The sequence below is a fragment of the Lonchura striata genome, chromosome 1 (genome assembly GCF_050655825.1).
Source record: "Lonchura striata isolate lonStrDom1 chromosome 1, ASM5065582v1, whole genome shotgun sequence".
NCBI lineage: Eukaryota > Metazoa > Chordata > Aves > Passeriformes > Estrildidae > Lonchura > Lonchura striata.
The window spans coordinates 76586906-76604813 of record NC_140703.1 but is presented as its reverse complement, the minus strand read 5'-3'; the positions used below and the strand labels follow the sequence as shown (position 1 = coordinate 76604813).

The 17908-nt window shown below is 35.0% G+C and overlaps 1 protein-coding gene across 1 annotated transcript in view; it reads right to left on the bottom strand.

Annotated features, from left to right (window-relative positions):
- Nucleotides 1-17908, bottom strand: part of GPC5 (glypican 5) — a 231515-nt gene that overhangs the window by 119640 nt on the left and 93967 nt on the right. The window contains 2 exon segments of the mRNA XM_085588453.1: nt 6981-7106; nt 11256-11389. Of these exon segments, the coding sequence (XP_085444579.1) occupies nt 6981-7106; nt 11256-11389 (260 nt within the window).

Below are 17908 nucleotides of genomic sequence, written 5' to 3'. Positions count from 1 at the left end.
AAGCATGTTTTTAGGAAGAATCTGCAGTCTCCTGTTGCACGAACAGCTGCTTTGATCTGTTATAATAACTTCTGATATCTTAGGTGCTACCAGAACGTGAAAACCTTTCAGATTAGGATGTGACTATTCACATTGATGCTTGACTGGATCATAGTAAGGTTGCAGCATGGCCTATATGGTGTACCTATGTCCTTTTCACTGGGTTTTTCTTCAGTCTTTTTTCAGAGAAAGTTGTCACAGTAGCACTCATAGCAGGTAGGCATTAACTGGGTTGCCTCCTTAAATTTCTGTGTGGGATACAAGTAGCTTCAGTTTGGGTTATTCAATGAACTGATAAAAAAAAATAGCTAACATCACTGATTTCTAAATTCACAGTCTTCATTAGTGCAGCTTAATTTTCCTGAGAGCCCATATGGAGACTAGTGCTAAAAAACTTTGACCCTAGAAATGCAGTGTTACAATGGAAACAGAACAAAATAGTAATTTTAATGAATATAAGACAATCTCTGCTTCCAATAATATAATTCTAAAGGAATACAAGTAGAAACTGAGCTGCTAAAGAAGGTAAGAAACCATAACTTTTATTAAGAAGGACAAAATGATATTTTGAATACATGCTCATAGACTAACTGTTCTAAATGGCAGATTAGTTTTACTTCATTAGAGAGGATCTAATGATTATTTTGGCTACAAAAGCAGCAAGAAATACTTCATAAAACTGGAAAGAATATTTCTTTCTAGAAAAAAAAAATGAATGAACTAAGTTTTGAATGCATTAATAAAACTATATGAATACAATTTTTTATCATCTGTATTGTATAAATTACAGCAAAAATACCAATCTGTACACATAAAAATCTATAGAATATTCATCAAAATAGGATTACAAAACGAAAATTTTTCTTATATAAAGAAAAAATTTCTGCAAAGTTTCCCAATTAGACTCATAGGAAAAATTTGTGGTTTTCACATTAATCTCCCAACCAATTTCCAGATCTTTAAAGGCACCCTGCTTGAGTATCTATGTCATCTATAAAAATGTAAAAAGCAAAACCCTCAGCACAATCTCAGTTTCAAAAGCCCACTCACAGTCAGTGCAGGATGCTCAATGAAAATCTGACCTATAGATGTTAGGAGAAAAAGTCTTCAGCAGAGGTTACATAATAAGAAGGTTGAAAGGAACATCTGTAAAAGCTGCAGTGCTGAACATTATTACACTGAAGTCTCCTCTCTGGACTGCTAAAGTTGCAGAGTTTATAGAAAACTGCTGTGGGCATTACAGCAAAAGAAGACCCCATAGACAATATTTCACAACCCAAAATATTGTTTAAATAACTCATTGAGGGTACTGTATAAAATTGCCATGGCTAAAGGTGATAAATAACTCGGGTTTAGAAATATAAAGTGTTTCAGAGTATCAGTGCGTGAAACTGCAAAATATAACTAAACTTACTATTTGAAACAGAACCTGTATATCTAAGTTGAATTCAGTAAGAAGATATTTCTTTTATAAGAACTTCAATGAGGCACAAACTTTCTGTCTAGTATAATCTACTATGATTCACAGTTATTTATGCTATGCAAGGTTTATTTTTGAACTATGCATCAAAGTCTCCTGCATGAGTTTTCCTTGGTTTTAATATTAACCGTTATACAAAAAGGATACAATACATTTTTATTTTTATTGCCTCCATTCTTTCATGTTATAGAGTGTAGTAAAGTAGAATTCACCTAGAAAACCTTTAAGAGTCATCAGATCACTAATTGTGCTTCCTATTTTTCTATGATTGTGTAAAATGAAAAGCAAATACCTTCCAAAGTGAAGGTATGATGATGAAATAATTAAAACTTGGAATATTCTTTGTTACTGTTCTTTCTCATGCCTACCTTTGAATAGTCTTCTGTGACTTTAAATATGCTACAGTTTATTTAACATGGTGCTAATCATGTTTTTAATTTTAAAAGTCAATACAATTTGTAAATTATTACCAATCTAATAGAAATTAATTCACCCACTCCACTGTCAGAACCCTTCTGTTAGAGGCTTTGCTGTGCACGACAAACAAGTACAATGATTCCAGAGCAAACACTACAGAAAATGATATATTTGCTCAAGCAAACAAAGGAAAAGTGGATTATTTATTTTGAGGTTATCAACTGCAATACATACTTTGCTGGTTTTATGTAATTAAATCCATTCCATCCTGAAGCGACACAAGACCTATCTAAGCATATACCGAGACTAGATATTACCAATATTAAAGCAGGAATGACTTTTACTATTATAACTCACAGCAAAATAGGAAATAAGCCCCAAAATTATTATAAATTAAGAGATCTTATGCCAGTTCATGTCTTTGCTATGTTGACACTGAAATATGTATCATAAGCGCCTCTCAAACTGACTCAGTTCTTTGGCATCTGAAAACTTCTGGTTCTCTTCTTGTGGAAAGCTAGTGGTGTGAAGTTTTGACTTCATGGGAAGATTGAATGTTCACAGTTCAGGGTCATGCATTTACAAAAATTTGCATATTTTGAGGAAGTACAAGCTTACAGTTGTTTTTCCTCTATCATCTGTCTCCAGTCCTTGTTGGCTGCAGCTTATTGGGCAAAGCAGTAAGATCCATAATGGGATGTTCCTGCATTTTAAGTTGCTCGGGCACATCTTTTGCATAGGTGTCAAGTGGTGTCTTAGACAGCAGTTTACATTTTTCCTTGTTTTAAAAAGTGATGATTAGTCCAAATAGAAGGAAATTGAAATCAATTTATTAATTTCCCTTATATAACCATTTATCTTCTTTTGTTGGGTAAGAATGGGAACTGGTTTGTAGTACTTTTAGAATATTTAAAAACCAAAAGAGAAAATTTCCCCAGCCTAAGAGCTGTGCATTTGCTCTTATGTGCTAAGCATTTATTTGATGAGAGATGCTTATTATAATCACTTTTTAATGATTTGCTCAGCAATTAAAATCAATCATGCTGCTTAATTTCTCTTAATTTGGATACTTCAGATATGCGCTTTATATGAAACTCTTCCTTCAAAACTTGATTAGCTGTTTTTAATAATCTCATTACTCCTGAATCCTTCAACACACAAAATATTACTATTTTTTTCACTCACATCTATTTTTATTTCAGTTAAATTGCTGGTCCAAGGATATACAGTATATATTATGCTCTCTCTGTGTATTTTTAATTTATCTCTCTTCACATTCTAGCCAGGCTCTCTGGACAACCAAAGCTGTATAAATGTTAGTTAAATCTCTATGTTTGTCAAGTGGAACAATCTCAGTCTATTTACATAGCTCCCATTATTTTAGCTTTAATGTTAAGATGCCACTGAAAATTTAAACTCATATGTTTTGGTAGTGCATAACTTATTAATTTTAATTCCTCTTTTTCCATTGAATTTAATGAATCCTATAACATTAAACTCCAGCTACTTTATCATAACACTTGGCTATAGCTTTGAAAGGGAAGTTTGAATTTCAATTTCATGCTAGACCACTGCAGCCACACAACTGGGTAAGACAGGGGAGGGACTGAAGACTCCTCTGAGATGTCTTGTGCCTCAGCTGCAGTGACACAGACCTCATCAGAGTGGTCTTCCTCCCGCAAGTCCTGGCCACTACTGATCCTGCTAGACATGAATGCAGGAATGTGGGAATCCTGGTCTGAGGTTTTGATGAAAGCATGAGCCTGTACTTTGTGGAATGCTAGACCCAAAACAATTTCTAGAATTGCAGAATCAAGGGCCATATTTCCATGGCATTGTGATTTGGAAAAAAAAAAAAAAAAAAAAAAAAAGAAGGCTTACACCAAAAATGGAACAGCTGAATTGTATGAAATGTAAACTGTTAAGTAAGCTTTCATTTCAATAATACCATTTTTCATTTTCTGACCTTTTCCCATCCAGGCTTGGTAATCTCTTGGATAGCATTAGAGAAGGCAAAGGTTGTAAGACTTAACTGATATCCAATATTGCCAGTGTTAAAACCTTTGAAATGCTTCCTTCAGAAAGATGCACAAAAAAGGAAAATTAAAAACTGCAAAGTTTTTTTTCCTCATTCATCTGTCTTCTGTCTTCAGGGCTTTTTGCTACTTGCAGCTTGAAACACAGATACAGCAAGTAGTCTAAGCAATCTCCTCAGGTCCTAATACACCAGCAATACATAGTTCATTATATTGTTTTCTCATGTCAAGCCCAAATTTCAGTCATCAGCAGCAATTTATGGCCCATGTTTTTGAAACAGAAGGCAAAAACAGATAAAATCTATTTGTCTTTAACTAATTTGAACAATGTAGACCTTTCCCCATCAGTGCCAGAAACACAGGTGAGATGCACTTATGAGTTCATCAGTATTGTTATTTATTATTATATTAATGGGCAGGCAGGATATGGGGAGAAACAAAAAGAGTAAAGAGAGTGAGTGTATGGATTCTTCAGCATTTAGAGAGAAAAGCAATGATGCCTGCTCCGTTATTATTGCTTCTAAAATGTCACAGTATCCTGGCATCATGACAATAGAAGTTGAGCAACACAGGATTTAGATAATCCTAGTTTCAAAATCATAGGGCTAGAGGAGATTTTAAGAAATTATCAAATTTATCTCCACATTGCTAAGATAAATCAGCTTTTGCTGCATCATTTCTCAGTGCCTGCCTTGCCTATTCTTACAAATCCTTCTTTATGTAGATTCTAGACAATAAAACTACTTATTTTTGTCCTTGTCACCAGAAAAATCTTGCTAATGTTTAAGCAGAATATATTTTAAATGCTTGCTCTGCATCCCAGCCATTATAAAAGCAAATACTAAACACTTCTTCCTCGGTCATAACTTCTCTAATATCAATACTAACAGTAAAAAACACTTATCTTGGCCAAAGTGCAGGACAGCTTTCCCCGCTTAAGTTACAAAAGAACAAATATAAAAAAATACAATTGAACAAAGGGCATTTTGACTACATAAGAAGGCAAAATGAAGGGCTGGAAGAGGACAGATCTGACTGCCTTCATGAAGATAGTGAAACAGGAGATTGTGTACCTCAATGTATTTAGTGTACAGTCAGAGGACTTGAGATGTAGGAACCAATCTGCAGGTCTCAGCTTCATTTAATAATCTAGAGCAACTCAGGGTTTCCTGTTCTGGTTTTAGTTATTCTGTACTTCTACTATCTACATCTCAGCTCTTTCAGGAAACTGACACTGACATTTACTAACCAAATATATAAATATATATGCATTAATATATATACAATGACAAAATATTTTAGTTAAGGAAATTTTTAAGTTAAACTAATAACAAAATGTTATTCCTTACTTTTAAGATACAGTGTTTTTGTCACCCATTATATCGTTGGGTGGATCCAATATTAAATGTATTGTATGCACACACATATATATAAAAGCATATATATAGCCTATATATATATTAGCATAACTATTAAATTACTTTTAAAATTACAATTAATTTAGAAAATTTAGGGAATATTTGATTTCTTTATCAGGACCTTAATGTCTAATCAATCAAAATCAAACAGTACATTGTAATAGTATAAACAAAGTAATAGTATAACCATATAACATAATAGATACAGCATAACAGTATCATATGATAAAATAAGAAAGGTTTGAAAATATCTAATTTATTAATAGAAAGTATATAAGCAGCCACAAGTTATGACAGAAGAAACTTGATCTCAGGGAATATGTCATTATAAGACCCTCACTTATATTGTTACTGAAATATTTAGTAGTACTACTTTAAGTGAACCAGGGAATGGTCAGAAAAACAAAAGCAAGGAGGTACAGTTGAAATTAAATCTCAAATACAGTTACCTAAAGAAGGAACACAGCATCTTCAGAAGACTGTTGAAATCCCTGGACAAAGGTTGCCAGTGAGACTGTCAAGGGAGTTACAACCACTCACTGGACTTTGGTGCTGCCACAGCACAGGACTGCCCAAGAAGAAAAAGAAAAGTGGGCCTGTAGCTGTTTGATAAAAAGATGTCACTAAGTTTCCTCATGTATCAATTAATAAATGACAGCTCCTATCTAACTTTTTAGAAATTCCTAAAGGTGAATATTGCCCACTGCTCTCTCTATTTGCTGTCTCACACTTTACTACCTCTCATCACAGCCTTCTTTGATATGACTTTTGATACTACCTACTAATCCACACCACATTAACATAATGACTTTTATTACTAATAACTGCAACAAACTTTTTATTTTTTTGGTCTCTGTCATCAGGAAGGGAAGGATTTCCTGCTCAGAGAAATGTTTGTTTTGCTGATAAAAGCAATAAAGCAAAAACACAGAGATCAGTTCTAAAAATCTTTCTGTGTTATAAGCTGTGTAATACACTGACTCCGGAGACACACATCTAGGACTGTAGCAGTTTATTATCTCTTCTTTGCCACTGCTGCTGAATGATGTCTCCCAAGCTGCTGCATATATAAAAAATACATGTTTCTCTTTTAAAATGTTTTATCTTCACCTTAAGTTTTAGTTCTCTCATGGGAAACAATATATAATAAGAGCTTACTTTATACTTCACAGCCAGAGAAGGTTTTAAGCTTGAGTCTCTTACCACATACTGCATTAAAAGGAGCATTTTATAAAGACCAAGCTCAAACAAAAATCTATATTCTTTTTTGTCCAACACTTATTTTGTAAATGCCAATCCAGCTTCTTTTCCAGTTTTATGTGTTTTTTGTATGTTTAGGTGCTGTGAATTTGAAGTAAAAATGTCTGACGAACATTGGAATTCCTTTTTTCTTTTTTCTAAACAGAGATCCAGGGAGATTTTATTTACTGCGTACAGGTGAAGCCTAAGAGAAGGGAACCCACGCTTTTTTATTTTTCAAACTAATGTTGACACTGACACACGGAAACACCATACTTGACTTGAATAGAAGCTGTTTTAGCAAAATTTGTTTTACAACAGAAACAAGACAGAAGTGAGGCAGAAATTTACCTCCTTACGACATCGTCTCCGTTCCAGCAGCGGAGCCCATCGGCAGCCGCCAGCTCGCTCCCGCACAGCTGCTCCGCCAGGCCGCCGAAAAAGGCTCGGTAGGGCCGCAGGTGCCTGATAAACTCCCTGCACACGGACACCAGAAATAATTGTCAGTGTCAACCAACAACACTGAGCTGCCTTGCTGTTGTGCAGCTCTAAAACATAAGGAATGTGTTTATTCCATTACTCTCCACTGGTTCCAGTGGTATTTAAATTGATCTGTCAATAGATGAGTTTGATTATTTTAGATACGCTTCATTAGTTTACAAAGTTGATACTCCCACTGATCAAATTTTTTTTAAAAAAAGCCCCTACTTTACATATGCTCTGGAAAAGGAACTATTTCTTTCAACCTGAAATTTTCTTGCATTGTAGTAATGCATTTTGCAATGTTATAGATGGACAAATAGATGCAAAAATGCTCCAAAAAGAAGTATAGCAAATAAAAAAATAGGTGCAGATTAATAAATCTCCTGTGCAAAAATGCTCCAAAAAGAAGTATAGCAAATAAAAAAATAGGTGCAGATTAATAAATCTCCTGTTTTCCAAAACTGCTGACAAGAAGTTCCCTACCTATCTTTATAAATGCTACAAAAAATATTTTTTAAAGTTATGCAGCAACTCAAGATTCAGATAAAATGGGTTTAGTAGGTGTTCAGTATTTAGTAAAGATTTAAATAACCATCTGAAGGATTGTATCAGTTCTACAATGTGCTGTGCTGGTAAGTTATAAATTATGTATTGTTATTTTAAATAATTTTTAAAATGCCCAGAGATAATGATAAGGTTTGTACTTAATTCAAAACACATTAATTACTTTTTAGTTGGTATGTTCTTAACAGAATTGTGGTATTTAATATTAAGTGTTTGTTTATTAATTGAAAATCTCTTTCTGGGAGACCCTTTCCTACTGGGAAAAATTGAAATACTTACTCATTCTGAAATGGAACATGACACATTACTGACTTATCTATGACCTGCAGTCACACAGAAAAGCCCCACCAAATTTTATACTCATTGCTCTGTAACCCAGTTAACTTTATGTTAACTCTATTTATAGTGTCTGGAGTTGTGAAAAAATGCCAGAAATAGTATATACATTTCCCTATATTTAGTCACCATAGGACTATATGCTATAGGGAATTTAATTATTCAGTATTGTTTACTTCAAATTAAAACAAATAAAACATCAGTGATATATACAGTCCATCATTTAAAAAGCCATACGTTCTTTCATGTAATAGAGCAAATATTTTACACAAACTACAGTGGTTTTGATTTACTATGTCTATTAAATGTGATGTGAGTGCCCTACTAATTCTAAAACTGCAGCTCTGAAAAATCCCATGTAGGGTCAATTTTGACGATGCAACATATAATTGCCTATGTGCATTAGGTTTTAAATATGATTCATCCACACTCTCCTAGCCATGAATAGCCATATCTTTTATTTCTCCACACCCAAAATTGAATCCAGTGTGCACAGTGACATTGCAATTTCCCTCCAAATGCCATTGAGTGGATTGATTTTGATTTTGTCTATGCTTTATGTTTACACTCTGGCTGAAAAATAGTGTTTAGAGGGTCCTCTCAAAGGGAACAGCTGGAAGTTTTTCTGAAGAAGAAATAAAAATAAATAAATATACCTGTCATAATATGCAGTCACAAATTGCATTCTAACAGAAAGGTCATTTGGTTTACTAGTAAATACGTTCTGAGGCAAAGATAAATTTAATAGAGAAGTAATAACTGATTTCAGCCCCTGTTGATGTCTGACCAAAATAGTTAGAAGGGCAAACGGTATGAATGTCAATTTTCACATGATCATCCTCTAGACCAGATAGCATGTAATTATAGGCAGCTGACCACAAATGTGCAATTACAGTCAGTGGAAGCTGAAGATACTTTTTATCTGTTTATTTAGAAATGCTTTTTTTTTTTTTTTTTTTTCTTTTACAATTTCATCCTCTGTGCTAGAAGCTGTCTGCAGTAAGGAGAAAAAAGCATTATATACTTCCAAGTTTGTATGTTGCTATGGAAGGGTTTGTTAGATTTTTTTAAATTCATCTAACAATTTTTTGGCATCAAAAAAACAGAGAAATTGCTTTTTCTTCCTGTACCAAATAGCACCAAAAAATACCAGCTTAGGTCAAATAGGTAAAAATAATTCAGAAGTTCAGGTAGTAGCAACCCAACGTGTATGTTAAATTGTAAACATTCATCTGGACATTCTGCTGGAAAACTGAAGTACCACAGGAGGTAAATAAGGTGGAGTTAGAGAAGAGCACTTCCTTAAGAGCAGGCTGCAAGCACTTGCTAAGTCACACTTCCATGTGAGGTTCTTACAGTTGCTATGGGAATACAGAGTGAAATGTAAAGTGATTGTGCCTAATAAGGAAGGAGGTGATCCAGGAGGTGGAAACTGCAGATGGCAGCAGACAGCAAGTTGTTAAACTGGAATCTGTATCAATGGATTTCAAAATTTCTTTGCCTTCCCCTTTTTGGTGCAGAGTTTATATGCCACGAAGAGTGTCCAGAATCTCAGACAGGTGAGAGAGAAGGGAAGGGAAGGGAAGGGAAGGGAAAACAATGTTGCTTTGTGTTGCCCAATGCCTCTCATGCCCCTGAAGGTCTCTCAGGTGATCTCCCTGAGGTCAATACAGCATTCTGTGCTTTGAAACATGAAACAGTCCTGGTTTAAGTGGGATTTTTGAATATATTATTGTGTTTGCAGAGTGTTAGCAATGAGAAAATATCAAGAACTTGCATGTAACTGAGAAACATGTACCCGTGTAATGCGTATTCCCTGAAAAACATCTGTCCTGGCTAAAGTAAACTTCTGGTTTGCAAACCTTTCTGCAACCACAATGTTTTCAAAGCCCTCTATTTATATTTTGAGTTGTTTTTATTTTTTTCCCACTATTTAGTAACTGGAGGGCCTTACACTGAGAAGAATGGTTTGCCTTTGAAGCTCAGAGGCACCTTTTCTTCTCCAGAAGTGCGCAATTACCAGGAGTGAGCAATTATTCCCTGAAATTCTCTCACTTCTGTTTCCTTCTGCACTACAAAGTGAAATGAGAGGAAAAAGAGGACAGAGAAAACTTCTCTGTGTTTTAGCAAACACTACGACAGAAATGAAATTTCTGATTTTAACTTTGTACTTTATTTGCATAATGGAGCCTTCAATCTTAACTGCAACATTCCTAACGCCTTAGAGTGCTATTATGGTCATTAAAAACCTGATTAACTAGTCTAAATATAGACTGGCCTTTGAGATTCCTTCAGCTACCTAAGATATCTGCAGAAAGCTGGAAGCTACCACAGAATCAGAGAATCTACTGATTTGGAAGGGACTCACAAGGATCTTTGAGCCCAACTCCTAGCCCTCCACAGGGCCATCCTCAAGAGTCTCACCAAGTGCCTGAGAGTATATTCCAAACACTTCTGTCAGGCTTGAACTCCATGATGCAACACCTATGATATGGGACACCTGTATCCTTCTTGGCGGAAGATCAGCTGGGATACCCCAGGGTATCCCTGAGTGGCACTGGATGATTACAGACATGTGCACAGCTAAAATGACTTCTCCTTTCCACAGACTGTAATGGCAGCTCAAACACCAACCTCACAGAGTTACACAAAGTTCACCCTGCAATGCTGATATGAGTTTAAATTTAATCTCCAAGCCTCTGCAGTCACTTCAGTTAACTATATACCAGCAAAAGAGCCAGAGAAAAAAAAATCAGCAGGTTTTGCTTAAACAAGACTTTTTAGTCACAAATGCTGTTGTCTTTTTTTTTTACACCAGAAAGGTATGTAAGAAAAATAATTAATTTTTTATGTCTTATCAGCTTGTTTTATCAGTTTTTTGTAAAAAGCTACAGTTACTTTTTGTCAAATTTAGTAATGACTGCTGCTATGTAAAGTTAAATGTAATTTTAAAAATTACACACAGAACTACGACTCATATTCTATCAATGTTATCTACTCTCCTAAATACTTTAAATCACACCAAATGACTCTGGTCATATGTCCATTACTTCTGTAAACAAAATCGAGTCATGTAATTACCCTTTCCAAAATGTAACAGTAGACTGTGTTGCTAAAATGCTTCATTCTTTGCAGATTTTATTATCTAGTAATGCATGCCATTGCATTGAGCATAATCTAGTCTGTTGTAAAATTAATGGCTTACTGTATTCTTTCTTTCTGGCTGCAAAAATAATGTCTTACTTTCTTCTGTTGGTGAGTGTTTGTTCACTGTCTCTGGAGAACATCTTCAACCCTTGATTATCTTTGTTCTGATCAAAGGAGCAACCTGGAGAATGTTTAGGCTTTCTTACAGGAGGGCCACATATCTTATTCACCTAAAAGGAAAAACAGCCACAAGAAGGAAAGAACACATGTAAGCAACAATTGTTATCTATCTCTCAATTCAGTTTCACTACATTTTATCAAGAAAGACTAAGATATGAAAAGCATAATTAATTATGTATGACACTGTGTAACACCGTATCCATAATGAATGCAGCAAACATATAATTAGCCATTTTATAGTAGAAAAAAGTAGTAAAAGCATTCCTTTTTAAGGGATACCAAGTGTGTAAGAAAGTCACCATGTATTTTATTGATTGTGGTGTTTTTTTCCCATAAGGAAGTGTATTTTTATGGAGACTGTATCAGTATCCTCAGAGAATATCAGCATATTCCATTTTTTCTTTAATGTATCCCAATCACATTTTTAATATGCATTGAACTTTGTGCCTTCTTTCAGGGTTCATGAATTATTATAGCATGCTCAGCCCAGCTACACAAATATATAGTGGACAGTTAGCATGGTGGAAACTTGCATTATAACAATGAAAGACATTAAGGTAATGACCCAAGATGTAAGTTTAATGATACTGGACTACAGATGTTGAAAATATCAAGGAATTTTATGTCCAGCTTTCTGATCTAGATGTCAACAGATAAAAATTCACACAAAGTCTCATTTTCTTCTTTGTAAAATGTGATATTGAACATCTTCTATGACATAGGACATCACATTCATATCTCATCACTCTTCCTAGTCATTGAATAAAAAAAATTAGAAATATACATATATTTATTAAATAGGAGATAGTTATGATAGTTATGCTTGTAATCACATCTGACAAGATATATTAAGCAGACTGAACAGCATGCATTTATGTAAGCTGGCACTGGAGAAAAATTAATACTGTATGTGATTTATGAAAACTTGATAGTCATTAGGTAGTCAACTTTTAGAGAGAAAAAGGGAGAGAGAAGATCAATATGGCCTCTAATGCAGACATCCAATCTTGAAGCAGAAACATATTCAAAATGCTACCATGTTAAGGAAGGTGTGTATGCTACACAACAAGGATTACTGTTTCCTATTTTATATTCCCACATGTAAGCACAGAGACAGCAAATAAATCTAATTTTCAGGTCATTGCACATTTAAAGAGAGAAATGCAAGTCTTATGGACCATCTTTCCAACTAAGAGCTCCTGTAGAGGTAGTCGAGAAATACATTTAAAATTTAAAAGAGAATAAAACACGTTTCATTTTAATGAGTTTGTTGTCATGCATGTTGTATGTGGTGATAATGAAAGATTCACTGAACGCACTTGCTTAGGTCAGTGAAAAGAAGAAAGAATCAGCATTATTACTACATAAGAACTAGTGTTCACCTTATGATTTGAAATTGAAGGTAAAGTTGAAAGTGAGTAGTCCTTTTAGGTTGTGGTTCACATATCACAACACAGTCATCCAAGTTATAGTTTAGACCCCCTCCAAATGACATGCCCAAATTTACCTGCAAGACAATTATCACTGGACTTATGCCTAATGTCCTTTAAGGGATTACACTTTGAACACCATTTGAGGCGTTCATCTCAATGTTTCTTCTTAGAGACAGGGTCTCTCTGGACAGCATCTTACTACATTCCTTCTTGTCCTCAAATTCAGTTTCAAACCTCCTTCACTCTATTTCCTCCAGTAAAGCATTTCCCACATTAAAGCATATCCCACCAGCTTAACTGGACTCCCCATTTTCCCCCCTTGTCTCTACACCTTTTCGGTGCTTCACGCATCCTTACACAAATTTGCTCCTTCAGTGCCAGCCTGTGCAGCAGCTTATCACACCAGCCTCTCTATGCCAATATAATGGAGATATACCAGAGACAAACAAAATGTTTCCATCATTTTATTTGTCTCACTTTTATCATATTCTTTTATGCTGACTGATGTGACACAGGGAGCATTGTGCTTATGATCAGCTTCTATGACAAAGCAGCTGATTGTTAGAGTTGCCTCAGTTCCAGCTCCCCATACACTCTTCAGCTACTGTCTACCTTATCAAAAATAAAAATAAGTTTTAACAGAGAGTCAGAGTCAGATTCAGATGTTTGGGAAGGAGGCTCTGTCTCATGACAGGCCTGGGTCGGGTGTTTAGGGTGTTGTAGGTCTCAGGTGCCTTGTACATCTGAACTTGTCCAGGTACTTGCAGAGCCTGATTGCAGGGTGAGAGCCTGTGGGGAGAGGAGAAACAGGGTGGAGGTGGCCTGCTGGCTAATGCAGCCCCTGAGCAGATGAGCAACAGTCCTTCAGGGAATAAAAAAAAAAAAAAAAAAAAAAAAAAAAAAAAAAAAAAAAGAGCAAACAAGAGAATCCACAACTATCCATGTTTCTTGAATTTACAGTAAAGTCTCATTATATTTTGCTCTGACTAAAGTGAACAAAAAAAATCATTAATTTTTACAGTTATAGTGCCTTGGAACATGGATGATACTTGTAGTATGTGTGGTGTACATAAACAGTTCTTTCAAAATATTGTCTTACAATCTTTCTCTATTCTCTGAATCAATGTCTCAAGAAATGCATTTGAAATAGTAGGAAATTTGCATTCACTGATACATGTAAATACAAACCTCAGTTTCAAATACAAAATCTTTCTTAAAAATTAATCTTGGGTAAACTTTATATATAAAAATAGCATTAAGAAACAGTCATTATCTGAAATGTAAGTTCTTTGTAAGAACTTTTTTTTTTCCCCCAGTGTTGGAAAATCCTGAAAATTCTAACAAAAAGCATTTGCACAGCACCACATACACCTCTGCCATTCTCACAAAGATATGCATGCCAGTAATCATACTGCTGAGAACTCAGTTCTGTTAATGAGGGCAGCAGCACAAAATTCGCTCTTTAGCAGCCACTCACTTATTCAGACAGTTTCTGAAGGATGAACTACTTCAGCATTTACAATGGTCATGTCAGCATCTCTGTAACCTTTCTCATATCTGTGATATTTAAACCTCTGGGATCACTGGATTTGTATGGTGTTGGTTCTTCTTTCTGTGTCTGTACACCATGCTCCTATTGCTCACCCAGCTGAACCCAGCCTGGGGTTTTTAAACTGCTCAGTAGTGTCTGTCACTTTTATGTCATTAACTTACTCTGCAAGACAAATTTACTTTTGCCTCCCTCGCTAGCCCAGTCTTCATTATCACCTGGTTTCTTCAGTAAACTTGTGCATATGAAAATATCATGTACTCTTGTCTTGCCTTCAGGTGCCTGTTCTGTCTGTGAGCCAAATAATTTGTAACTCAAACATTCCAATATTTAATTTTCCAGCACAGGGCTGATGACAGTCTAAAAACCAAATAAATACAGTTTCCATAATAATTTGTGCTTTATATTTTTTTAATGCTTTATTTATATCTACAGGAAGAAGTATATGTTATAAGTGTAACATCACCTAGCTCTATTTCTTATGTTTTATGAAGTACAACTATAGCCATTAGCTACATTGTTTCCTAATTTTTAGTCTTTGCACTGCAAAATTAACCCTCCAATTGAGAAATCATTCAGTGCTATTATTGCCAGTCTTGAGAGATTGGAATTGTAACTTTGAGAGAAGAGCAATGTTCTTACTACTCTACTGAAGTAATAAATTACCATTTTGCAGCAATATCTGATCAGAATGTATTCCTACTGTCTTCCAGTGTCACTGGAATGGGATTTTCTCTGATTGTTTCCACAAACAGCATTTTTCTTGGCTTCAAAACCAAAAGAGTGTAAAGAATGATCCTCAAATGGGATGAAGAATAGAAAAGTGAAACAGAAAAGTCATCAGAAAACTAATTTAGTGAGATAACTCTCACTGAATTTCATGAAGAATTAAAGACTTCCACAAAATTTTAAAACAGGTAAGCCTCAGCAACTTGCTAGGACTTTTTATCTTTTTTTTTTCCATTTTTGAAACCTTCTGAAATACCCACACAGTATTTAAAAGCATAAAATGAAACTTCAGAAAATTATAAAATTCCTGATTTTCACAGTTCAGACAAACCTATTGTCATTATAGTCAGCATGCTGTTATTACGCACAATTTGTATGCCACAGTATGATGGCTGAGTTAATTAAAAGCTCTTGTAATAACCACGCAGTTAAATTGCAATTAGTGCCACACATGAACTTTATGGCACTTTGATTTTGCTTGGTGTGATTCCTTAGAATGTCTACTTATGATTACTCACAGTTTGGAAAACTGGAGCATTATAAACCTTTGCATTTAAACAGGGCTGGACAATGATGGGAGCATCACAGCAATAATGGTTGGACATCATCCTCTAAGTTCAGACACTCAGTATGAGAAATATGTCACATTCTTTGTTTCAATTTTGGTTTGCACCTTTTGCTCTTTTTCCCCACAACACAAATGTTTTTTTTCTGACCTCAGCATTTCCACCAAAATTATTTTACATCAAATGACTGAAGCAAACAATGCAAAGTCCTGTGATGCACTTCAAACTAGATTTACAAAGTCTCAATAGACTCAAGTTTTAAATGCCTGCATGGACTATGGCCACAGTGATGCCTTGAAGGTCTGTGAGACTGGATCAATCTAATTAACACCTGACACATACTCCATTTACAGGAAATCCTAGAAATATATACATACATGTATCAAAACCTTAGAGTACTTGCTAAACCTACCAAAAAAACCCATGAAAGAAACTTTTAAAATGAAGTTTCTTTCATGTTTCAGACTCCTGATTCTGATACCCAGCCAGATCTGAATAAAAGACCAAGAGGTTTTGTACCTAGAGAGGTGTCTTCTCCCGTTCCTTGATGCACAACACAGTCTAAGTGACTAGCTATGCCATAATCTGATTTTATTTAATGCATGTTTTAGGTAGTGATTATTCTGGTGGCTTTAAATTCTAGCTGTCAGATCACAAACTTGCCATATTCCTTACAGTTAAATCCGCTCAAACACTCATGAGCAAATGGACAGCTGAAATCTAACAACCCTAAAATAAAGCTAGAATGAAATATCACACTGGTTGGAAATCCATTTGTTACAAATAAAATTGTGGTTAATTTTATTTTCATTTCTAGAAATACAAAAGGAATACTTTCTTCTAGAAACAGATTTTTGATGAGTTGCCAGCATTTGCAGTACCAGATTACTAATCAAAAATACCAAAGACTTTGATCAAGGAAAATAATGCATTACACTGCTATAGTTTCCCTGGTTTGTATTATCAACTAAACCACGAGAGGGAGCATCAGTATTTCAGTATTCCCAAGCACTTCAGCAGCTTTCTATTGGGGGGTTTTAGGTGTGGTTTTTTTTTTTTTTTTCTTTTTTTTCTTGGAACAGTTGCTCATTTAATATCAAACTTCTGTTTCAAAAAAAAAAACCCTGTATTTTGATATATGAGAGGGCACACATGGCATGGGAGATTTAAGTATTTCCTATCAAGACAAAATCCAAGGTTTTGAAAACAAGGAGAGCAAGCATGAGGTAATAAACATTTGCTTTTCCTTCAGAACAGGAAAAATGCTAATATGCAATCATTAATGTGAGGAGAGACTGGTGAAGTACCAGGTTTTCAACCCAGAAAAACCATGAAGAAATTCTGTATTATTTTCTTTGCTTTCTTTCCAAATTTTGTCTTCTTTATCTGAGACTACTTGAGTCTAACAATATGTCTCAGACACTGGAAAATAAGAAAATTCTGGAGTTACAGTGGCAAATTACAAGATTCATACCTACGCTTAAGCATTTTACAGAATTTGCAGGAGAAGTCCATGACAAGTGAGGAGGAAAAGATTGTGAACAAAAGCCTAGAAAATCAGACACTTAGAATAATACCTGCTAAAATTACTAAACAATTTAGAATCCCCTGTAAGACAAATCTCAAATAGACCTGCCAGCTAATGATATTTTCTGAGAAATTTTATTCAAAACTGAAATTGAAATTTCAGGTGATACACAAAAATCTGCAGCTATAATTTTTCAAAAGAGATGGAGTTGGAAGTTGTTTCAAGCTCAAAAAGGAGAAATCCAATTCAAAGAAAACTTGTGGAATATAAGAGTTTGTCTCACACCCAAGCAGGTGGTATTGAGGAAGAAGAAATGTAAACTGCAGATGCACAGAATGCACACCCACCAGCAAGGTAGTGGTAGCCTCCTCAGGAAAAAAAAAACAAAGGATTACATGCTGGAAATAAAAGGGAAGTAATTTTCTGTGATATATAAATTGAAGTACAACTTGGAGATACTGAAGTAACAATTCCACTTGGTTTGGCACCATGCAGCACCACTGCCATGGGGAAACGCCTGATCCCTCTAAGTATTCAAGGCCAGGCTGGATTGGACCTTGAACATCTGGTCTGGTGGAAAGAGTCCCTGTCCATAGCAAGAGGGTGGAACTGGATAATCTTTAAAGTCCCTTGCAATGCAAACCATTCTGTGAGTCTACAAACAGTCAAGAGCAAGGTAAGAGACAAAAATGCAAAGAGTTTGTAAACCTGCTTTGAATAATAAGGTTTTTTTTTCATATGGTTTTGTAAAAGACTGCTGTTCA